The sequence below is a fragment of the Sinocyclocheilus rhinocerous genome, unplaced genomic scaffold, assembly GCF_001515625.1.
Source record: "Sinocyclocheilus rhinocerous isolate Xijiao unplaced genomic scaffold, SAMN03320098_v1.1 scaffold1129, whole genome shotgun sequence".
Classification (NCBI taxonomy): domain Eukaryota; kingdom Metazoa; phylum Chordata; class Actinopteri; order Cypriniformes; family Cyprinidae; genus Sinocyclocheilus; species Sinocyclocheilus rhinocerous.
The window spans coordinates 96,019-106,450 of NW_015634513.1; the positions used below are offsets into that span (position 1 = coordinate 96,019).

At 39.1% G+C, this 10,432-nt stretch overlaps 1 protein-coding gene across 9 annotated transcripts in view; it reads left to right on the forward strand.

The window, feature by feature from the left end:
- The first annotated feature begins 264 nt into the window (after positions 1-264).
- slit2 (slit homolog 2 (Drosophila)) overlaps positions 265-10,432 on the forward strand; it is a 94,536-nt gene continuing 84,368 nt past the window's right edge. For 8 of the 9 annotated variants that reach the window (XM_016559857.1, XM_016559858.1, XM_016559859.1 and 5 more), the window contains exons 1-4: positions 606-1,196; positions 1,880-1,951; positions 3,773-3,844; positions 9,585-9,656. In XM_016559857.1, the coding sequence (XP_016415343.1) occupies positions 1,039-1,196; positions 1,880-1,951; positions 3,773-3,844; positions 9,585-9,656 (374 nt within the window). In that variant the 5' untranslated portion in view covers positions 606-1,038. Of the gene's footprint in view, positions 394-605; positions 1,197-1,879; positions 1,952-3,772; positions 3,845-9,584; positions 9,657-10,432 lie in introns of those variants that run through there. The other variant, XM_016559853.1, reaches the window with a different exon arrangement.

The window sequence follows — 10,432 nt, forward strand, 5'->3', positions numbered from 1 at the left end:
ATCTGGACTCTAAACTCGCGTCCCTGAACAGAAGAGACTACGCAGACCCAGATGGGAGCTGATCTGGATTGCATTGTAATTTGTTTCCCTTTGTAAAGAAGAAGGGAAAAACATTCCAGCCGGAGGAGATTACAAGTGTTTTCTTCTCAAAGATCATTTGTTGTGACTCCTCTAATTTTTGGATTTAAAACTCCTGGTGCAACTGTTTCGCACCGGGAATTTCGTGTGTTTTATCAGAACTTGAGGAGATTTATAACGCAGATTTGTCCCTGTGTGACAACATGATGGATGCATGAGGGCGCGCGAGATCAATACACCCAATTAATCAATACCCTCTAAGCGCACGTGAAGATCAGCTCCGCTGGATGTGTATGACTGCATCTCTATCATCAGGTGGATTTCCCCTCTTGAAGTGCTGTCATCAGAACAATACCAGAGTGTCCTTTTCTATTCCACTCACGCATGTCTCTATTTGTCTCTTACATTGACTGTCTTTCTGAAGTGGGATTCATTAATTAAACTGGCATGAAGTTTAAACACAACCTGCGCTGCTTTGAGACGGCAAGAGCCAGAGAGCTGTTGAACCATCAATCAGCTCCGCTGGATGTGTATGACTGCATCTCTATCATCAGGTGGATTTCCAAGTGCGTGTTTCCAAGCGCGTGTCTCCTGTTGGCGTAAATGTGCGCATAAGGTGTTTAGGAGCCACAAAACAAAAACGCAGAGCTACAATGCGCGTGCGGGATTAGTTTAAACTTTGGTTTGCGGCTGAATCGTCTGGATCTGGACTCTAAACTCGCGTCCCTGAACAGAAGAGACTACGCAGACCCAGATGGGAGCTGATCTGGATTGCATTGTAATTTGTTTCCCTTTGTAAAGAAGAAGGGAAAAACATTCCAGCCGGAGGAGATTACAAGTGTTTTCTTCTCAAAGATCATTTGTTGTGACTCCTCTAATTTTTGGATTTAAAACTCCTGGTGCAACTGTTTCGCACCGGGAATTTCGTGTGTTTTATCAGAACTTGAGGAAACAGCAGTGATGTTTGTTTTAAAAGCAGTGGTGCTATGTGCATTGCTCGGCGGGGCTGGGGCTCAGTCGTGCCCGTCTCAGTGCTCCTGCAGCGGGACAGCGGTGGACTGCCATGGGCAGAGTCTGCGGAGCGTGCCGCGGAACATTCCCCGCAACGCTGAGCGACTGTGAGTGCGCCGAAACACGCTACATTAACACGATTGCACTGAGCTGTACTTTACTATAGTCATAACAGTGTGCATTTATTATACATTTGTGCCACAAAATTATTTAAACAATTATAAAATTACAGTTATTATCTCTTTTTGCAGCATGCATACAGCACGACCAAATACTCTTAATATATATATTTGAGACGGCAAGAGCCAGAGAGCTGTTGAACCATCAAAGACACAGTTAAAATCCTGCCTTTTACTTAATTATTGGAATTTCAATCACTCCTATGCTCTGTTTAAAACTGTGATATTCATTTTTGGCTGGGTAGCTGTAAGTAGCTGTCATATTAAAAAGCAGGATTCAAAAGCTACATGACACCAACGTTAATTGGTCAGGATTGCTGAACCCTGACCAGAATTTAATTAGAAACCTGCTAAGAACTCATCCACAGTCTAGCACACCATTAATGATGAAATACACTCACGGATGGTGCATGATGATGCAGATAATTTAAGCAATCTAGCATGCTCTTGAACACATGAAATGCATTGTAGGCCAGTGTAATGAAGTGGCCAGAAAAGATAAAATGGTTCCTAGCATCATTTACCACTTAATGGCTTAATTTAGACGTCTTAATTATGTCTAAATACGCAAGTCATTATTCATAATTTTACCCCCTCTCTTCTTTCCACAGTGACCTGAATGCAAACAATCTGACTAAAATCACTAAGGCAGATTTCGCGGGACTGCGGCACCTCAGAGTTCTGTAAGTACTGAACTAGTTTTTAGAGCTAGTTATTATTCATTTTCTTGTTTTGTTTAGAAAGCATATAACCCCAAAATGTTTAAAAAGTGTATTTTGCATGAAAAAAAGCACAATGTAGATTTTATCACAAAAACAACAAAAAAGTTAAAGTACGTAAAATATAAAATATTTCTCTTCATCAGGCTAATTTTAAAAATAGCTTTGTTAAATGTAATTACTTTAATATAAATGTAAATATTATCTAATGAGGTTAATCACACATATCACACATATATGCAGATATTTATGCACATTTTTGTCTACATTCCCATTATCTAGCAAACATATTGGTCCCCAGTGGTCCCATTATTAGATAAATGCCAGTGAAAGCATCGTTATGCCAAAATACCATGGCTTGTCATAAAATACATTGTTCTGGATTTCACTGGAGGTTAAACACTTGTAGTATATGCACACTTAGAGCAAACAAGTTTGAACGGTGAAGCTTAACGGGCAGTCAGCCCATGATTGTCAAACAGAAACAAAGACAGCATTTATTCAGAAAAATGATTGCGCTATTGGAATGTGAAGTGCCTGTCTATATCTTTCTTTCTATCTTCCTCTCTGTCTCTGTGTGAGGTTGTAACAGAGTGGGATATTTTGTGAATGTAAATGTGTGAGATGGAATGTGTGGGTGTGAATGTATATGTTAGAGAGAGACATATAGAGAGCTCATGTAAGAACAGGTTTGCCCTCCCACTTGGAGGGTAGTATTTCAGCTGAAGACTTTCTCTCTGTCTGTCTTTCCTTTCCCTCATAGACGCATTCTTTTCTCTTCCTCTCTCGCACTCTTAATTTTTCTTGCTCTTATAAGACATCACTGAAATGACCTGTATCTCCAAAGTTGTGGCATCTAAACTACCACATATTCTTCATTCATATCAAAAACAAACAAAACATAAAAAACATGGCTCTGACATAGTGTATTATTCTTCTTCTGTGTGGTTGCAGATGATTTTTTAGAGTGTTCTACTTCAGATTTATTACATATACTTCAAATTAACATCAACTTATGTTAACGACACTTCTTGACATTCTTCACAGACGTCTCTCACATACGTGCTCAGTCAAACCGAAAATTGTGAAATGTGAGCTGTGATTTCTCATGTAGGGTCAATTTCCAGCTACAGAAGGGTTAAATAATGCATCAGTGTACCTTTGAATGATGTTATAAATATATGATTCCCATATTGCAAGGGAATACATATGAAAGTTCACCTGGGTATCTGTTATGTTGTAATGTACTGCTATAAAGACGCAGTAACTGCGCCAAAGCTGAGAAAAATTGCAGTGTTGTTTGATTTAGTGATTTGATATGAATTGCCATGCTTTTATTATAATTTTTTTAAATCAAAATCTGGGCGCAGTTGAGAAAAACCTGTGTGTCACAGGACAAATCACAGTCTAAAAGCCCCGACTTCAGCCAATTCACAAAATTTTGACAAGCGCTTTGCTTTTGTAGGGCAGTGTAGCTGAAGGAAATTGTGCAGTTATATATATATATTTTTTTTAATCATAGTCTAAGTATAGATGTTGTATTTAGACTGAGGTTAAAAGCTCTTATTTATGGTGGTTTTATAATGAGAGGAGGGTCTCAGATCATGAGATATCCTGTGAAATGGTGTTTGTGAAAACTATTTGCGGACAATGAAATGTAAAGTGCTCTCTATAAAATAGCCAAGTATGCACCAACATATTAACTGTTTTAATCATTGAAATTCATGCAATGAGTGACTTGTCTTTATTTTGGTCTCTCTCTCTCTCTTTCATTTCCATTCTTAGGCAGCTAATGGAGAACAAGATCATTTCTATTGAGAGAGGGGCATTTCAGGACCAGAAAGAGCTGGAAAGACTGTGAGTGACTAATGCACATACACTCACTCACTCACACACACACACACACACACACACACACACACGCACACACAAGATATGCTGCACTGGCCGGTAGGGCTAAAAGTCAGTAGCGTATTTGTGTGTTAACATTAACAGTGTGACCTCTGAGTACAATTAATTGCAAAATGACATTACACAATCAAGTGTGTGTTTTCATATATTAATGGTGGACATTGTATGTTGTGGGCATGTGTGTGTGCGCACATTGTGGTCAGGATTTCATGGAGCAACATTTTTGTCTGACAGCCAACCCAGCCTCAGGGGAACACACACATGCGCAACTAACTCTGGCACACACAGCCCTTTAAGGAATGACACTGGAAGCTGGAATGGAAATGGGAATTACGCTCTTAAGGAACCACCCCCCCTTCCCTTTTCTTTCAAGCTTTTACCCCCCAGCTATTCTCCATTTTCAAACCATATTCATTCTGATGGCCTTTTTCTCTTTGTCACTGACTCAGACAAAAGTTTAGGTTTCGTCAGTTTCTTAAAGTGGTGCACTTGGTGTACTGCAGATCTCCATTAATGCTGTACACATATTATACACTATGATCCAGTATTAACCCTAACCCTAACCCCAGTAGCATTTTTTAGCCATGAGCTCACCTGAGGAATTTCTAATGGGTTTTCAGAAAAGCAACTTTCCATTTATGAGTACAATAAGGTTTCTGGTTAACAAGTTGCTACGGTTGTCTGATTTGTCCAGCATATAAACTCAAATCCTTGTAGTTGTAGTCCTTATGTACACTGTAGAAAGTGGTGAACTGCAAGGAACTGACCTTATGGAAAAAATTGTTACCCCTTAAATTTTGTTTATATGTTACAATTTATATGTTACAGCATGAAGCTACGGGAGCCCCGCACATGACATGCAAGAAAAAATAAATTAATCGTGCGCACGATTTACTAATTCGTTCCCTCGATGTACTAAAATGTGCACACGATTACTATTTTGTTCCCTCGATTTGCTAAATCGTGCGCACAATTTACTAATTCGTTCTCTCGATTTATAAATCGTGCGCACGATTTAGCCTACTATTTTTTTTCTGCATGCCATGTGCGGGGCTCCGTACGAAGCATATTTTTAGATTAACATTTTTTTTCAATGCAGTAACTTGTTAGGGACTTTCAAGACAACAATGCTTATGAAATTCATTTTTCAGGTATAACTGTGTCTAAACTACATTGTACTACAAAATGCTCTGACTCACTTTATATGAAGTTTTAACTACTATGTACTAACATTTAAATTAATCATTTGATACCACAAACTTGAAGTGTACATGTTTTTACAACATGAACACAATAAGTACATTGCACCTAACTTTATATATATACAGTATATACAGTATCTCACAGAAGTGAGTACACCCCTCACATTTTTGTATGTATTTTATTATATCTTTTCATGTGACAACACTGAAGAAATGACACTTTGCTACAATGTAAAGTAGTGAGTGTACAGCTTGTATAACAGTGTAAATTTGCTGTCCCCTCAAAATAACTCAACACACAGCCATTAATGTCTAAACCGCTGGCCACAAAAGTCAAGAGGGTCTGTGTACACTTCAAGTTTGTGGTATCAAATTATTAATTTAAATGTTAGTACATAGTAGTTAAAACTTCATATAAAGTGAGTCAGAGCATTTTGTAGTACAACGTAGTTTAGACACAGTTATACCTGAAAAATGAATTTCATAAGCATTGTTGTCTTGAAAGTCCCTAACAAGTTACTGCATTGAAAAAAAATTTTAATCTAAAAATATGTTTCGTACGGAGCCCTGCACATGGCATGCAGGAAAAAAAAATAGTAGGCTAAATCGTGCACACGATTTATAAATCGTGAGATACTGTATATATTTTTTTAAAAGAACATATTCTCTAAAGGTAATGTTCACTACTGATCTTACTTTACTCATGCATTGTGATTTTCTTTTTACTCAGTAACTGCACACTACACTGCACACTTACTTATTTTACTCATAAATTCTAAAAACCCATTTTAAATTCCCAGAGGAACCCAGGGCGAATTGGTAATTAATAATGGATTACAATTAATAAAGATTATTGTGCAGTACAGTAATGTATTATACAACGAATAAAGGCCATGTGGATCTTAAATTCCCTACAAAAACTTATTTCTCTCATGAGGAGAGCTTAAACACTATTTTACTGTCTAGATTCTAATTGTAGAAACAGTATTCTTACTTTAAGATGATTGACTGTCAATTACCATCGCTTAATGGTGACTGGCAGATGTTCAGTTTACACACAGTCATATTAGAACTGGCATTTGAGCCGCGCCGCGTGAGGCTCAGTCAATCACCTGCTCAATGCTATCCTATTTTTCTGCTAGTCATTCCCTTTTAATTTGGTGTGAGGAAATGTTTAATGACTGCGACCAACCCAGCTGAACCAAAAAAGGCTTGTGCCAACTCGCCTCTGTGAAAAACACATATAATTCACTCACGAGTATGATAACTTTAGTTTTAGTTTAATAAAGGATTTGTATTAGCTGCGTGTGGCTCTGAATGCTAACTAGCGAAAGGGTCAATGGCATTAACCGTGAATGCGGCTTTGTACAGTGACATATAGCTCATAAAGCAGAGTACAGCTAACTGGTAATAGCTTGTAATAATAGCAAACTTGCTTTCAGCGTAAATTGTGCAGTGTTGGCATAACTGAAGGGTTAGGCGGGCGAATGGTGGCGATGAATAGCTCTTTATAGTGATAAGTGTAGGGATAGAGGAGCTAGCGGTAGCGCTGAATAGCACAGCTAAAGTCAGTGTGTAAGATCAGTCCCACTGTGCCTGTACAAAAGCATGAGTCTAATGCTGGAGGGTGACTGCATAGCTGAGAGGATTAGAACGCATAGGCATTATAATGACCTTACCAAAGGCCCTTCATAAATATGTGTGTGTGTGTGTGTGTGTATGCGTATTGGGGATGCATTTAGGTTTTGGGTGTGACGACCTCCTGTAGGGAGGAAAAGTGGAGACTCTGTTCCACGTATGACCCCCCTTGTTAGACACACACACATACGCACAAACACCCTTCGTCACGGCTTGCTAGTCATGAGCAATGCAGTCAGGTAAAGTAAGCCTATGGAGAAGGACTTTTTTCTCATTCTCATCTCAGTCCTTTCCTCATGCATTCTCTTTCCTTCCTCTGTGATGCAGCTTGTTTTCCCGTTTTTTCCCTTTTATTTCTTTACAAACACACACTGTTGAGCTAATTGTTGGTTGTGAGCTAATTGCGTGTGTATTGAGACTGAGAACTGTCATGGTCACTGATTCAGTCTTACGCAGGCAGACCTTTGACTAAATGGCATATGGTCTAGTCCACATTGTGGCTCATTCTCAACTGCCCATTTACGCAGGAATAACTGTGTAATTGAACGCCTTCTAACGATGGCGCCGACGGTGATGGCTGCCTCCGTGGCGTGCTCCGCAGTTGTTTTTATGTTTTTGTTAGTTCTTTGTTTTTTTTTGTTTTTAGCATTCTGTTTCATTTTTTGTTTTGTTTTTCATTTAATTTAATATAGTTTATACCAGACCTGTGTACAATGAAATAAAGGTGTGGTTGCTGCCATGAACAGTTGTTCAGAAAACACCTTAAAATATTGTAAAAAGGAATACAGACTCTGTGATCAGAATATCTGCCTATCAACAACTGATAAATAACTGTAAAATCAAAGATTAACATATAGTTCTGACAGTGGATATCAAGTTAACTTGCTACTAAACGCTGAATATCTTTTTGATACCACTGTCTTAGAAAACGTCCGCAAATTCAACGATTATTTCATTGTCAAATGTGCTCATTGTATCAGGCTTTGCAAAGACTTTGTGTCTTTCTGGACTTTTGTGCATATAAGGAAGTTGCGCAGATTCAGCCAATCAGATTAGCGCTTGCCAAATGAAGAAAGTGCTTTCCAGTTTTGTGTGCAATATGCATAAGCCTGTTCAGTGAGCAGACTGTGGGCGGCCCGTCTGAGCCTACTGATTTATAAATCAAGCCATAAACTTATCTCATGTGCTATATGTGATTGATTGCGGATCATGTGTGCTTTATGCTACAGTAGCAGTGTGTGTCTTCACACTAACTTTCAATTCATTCTTTCCTCTGTTCAGTCTTGTTGGCACTTTTTTGGCATTAAAAGTCATCTCACTTTATGGCCCTCCTTGGAAATGACTGTGAGTGCACATCTGTGTGTGTGTGTGTGTCAGAGTCTGACTATGTGCATTTCTATCTGTAAGTGTGTGTGTGTCTGTGTGTACTCGTCTATTTTAAGGGTCGATCTTATTCGCTTTAAGCACTGTGTGCGTGTGTCTTTGTGTGTTTCTGCAGCGGGGTCCTCAGGAAGGCTGTCCTCTGTGCCTGAGTGAAACACGTGGGCATTTCTGGAGTGTGCAGCACTGTGTGCTTCGTTATTATTTCATCATTCATTAAATATTCAAATGGAATGATGTAACCCCAGAAGCTGAACGATGATGTCATTGGCTGCTGTGTTTGAGTGTGCGAGTGTTTGCAAGAGTGTGTCAGAGAAAGTGAAGGGCGTAAAAACAGCGAGGAAGAGTGAAAGCTTGATGGTTTCGTACTTTGTGCAGGCAGAGTTCACTTTAGAACTACGGCTTGTGTGATTGACGTGTGGTAAATCTTGCATGCTGACGTCAGAGTGCAAGAATTGATCGGGTGTTTATTTGTGTGTATTATTTTAACATTCTCCCTTTATCAGCAGACTTCATAATGCCGTTGTAGAAGCTCTCAAAACCTGGGAGCTTAATAAGCTGCTCTGAACGATCTGTATTCTGGTATTAAAAACATTATTGATTAATCTCAAGCCTCATTAATCTAACACACAGACAGCAGTGGCGCCACTCTTCATTAATATGCACAGTGGGTATTATATATGTGCTGATTGTCATGCATAATGTCTATTATACATGCCCTAGTCGGGAATATTACTCAGTTTATTACCATGTCAGAGAACCGAGCAAGAGAATGTGAGAAATTACTTTTTATCACTGAATTGTCATTGAATTTAAGCAAATATGCATAATTTCCTTTCATGATGTGTGTGCATATGTGTTTGTGTGTGTGTGTCTGTGTGTGTGTGTCTGTGTGTGTTTGCACTGTAAGTTCTTTTGCTTCACTTTGTGTGAGACGTTCTGTTTGTTTTTCCCACATCTGTTTTTCCGGGCTGTTCTTTGTCTGCGTGTGTTTGCTAGATGCCCCCACACACTGACAGTGTCTGCCAGCCACACACACACACACACACACAGTCAAGGCTCAAGTTGATGAATGGCAGACCCGAATTGAAATATTTTATAGCATTAAACTTTTGAAGTATTTTCCTTGAGCACAGCTCAATCAGTGCATATTTCTGTAAATATTTAGATCTGATGTTTCATATGGAATCTATTCACAATATTTACTGTGTTCATATTTTTCTGATGTTTTAATATGTCACTGGGGTAGATTATTCCAGTTGTTTCATAGCTTATTGCAGTCGGTTTTGTGAGCAGACAACCCCACATGTTAGATTAGACTTTCTGCAAATAGTTTAAGGTCTGATAGACCTCATACAATTTCTAGTGCCTCACAGTCATTGAATTTTGCTCTTGTGAATGTACATAAACTGCACCACTGTGTGTTTTGTGTGATTTCATGTCGCTGCGTGTGTCTGTGTTTGCAGGCGTCTCAACAGGAATAATCTTCAGGTTCTTCCGGAGTTGCTGTTTCTGACCACGACCAAACTCTTCAGACTGTGAGTCCTTTATCTTTTAGCCCCTCTCTTTCCTCTCCATGTTTTTTTTTTTCTCTCACCCCCTTTCTTTTTTCTTTCTCTCCGTTTCACTGTCTCTCTCAGTTCTCCTTTTGTTGCCTTTTTAAACTGGATTTTTGTCTCTTTTCCAAAGTTTATTAATTAATGTAGCTTTTACAAATGTATTTACTTATTTTAGATTATATTATATTGCTTTTTCATGAATTCCTGTTGCTGTGCTGCAGTTGAATCTGGCATCTTTCACATCTAGGATGACTTTTTAATACATTAAAATGTTGCTGTTTGGTTTGTAAATTTGGTTTTAATAAATTTTTATTAATAACAAAAGATAGTGACATTAAATTTGGAGGAAAATTATAGCAGAAACACAGCAAAATCTTGAGATCTGTCTTCTAAATCTCGCTCATTACTCCCAGACAGGATTGTGTGTGTACGTACGTGTGTGTGTGTTTATAATTGAGTTATGCAGGACATCTAGGGATCAGCAGTAAGAGAGGTTCAGACCATGAACAGACTAAATTGAGTTAAAAGGAGATACACGCTTAAATATCTGCTGCTCAGAGAGAGCGAGAGGAAGGATAGCGAGTTTTCTTGAGGAAATCTAGGAATCCTGGGGGGTGCCCAGGAGGAGTGGGCACTGGAGCGAGCTCTGGAACTGGAGCCGACACTGGAGCGAGCTCTGAGGCTGGAGCCCTTCCTGGGCAGAACCGGCGATCAGGAGCCCTTCCTGGGCTTAACTGGGGGTCAGGAGCCCTCCA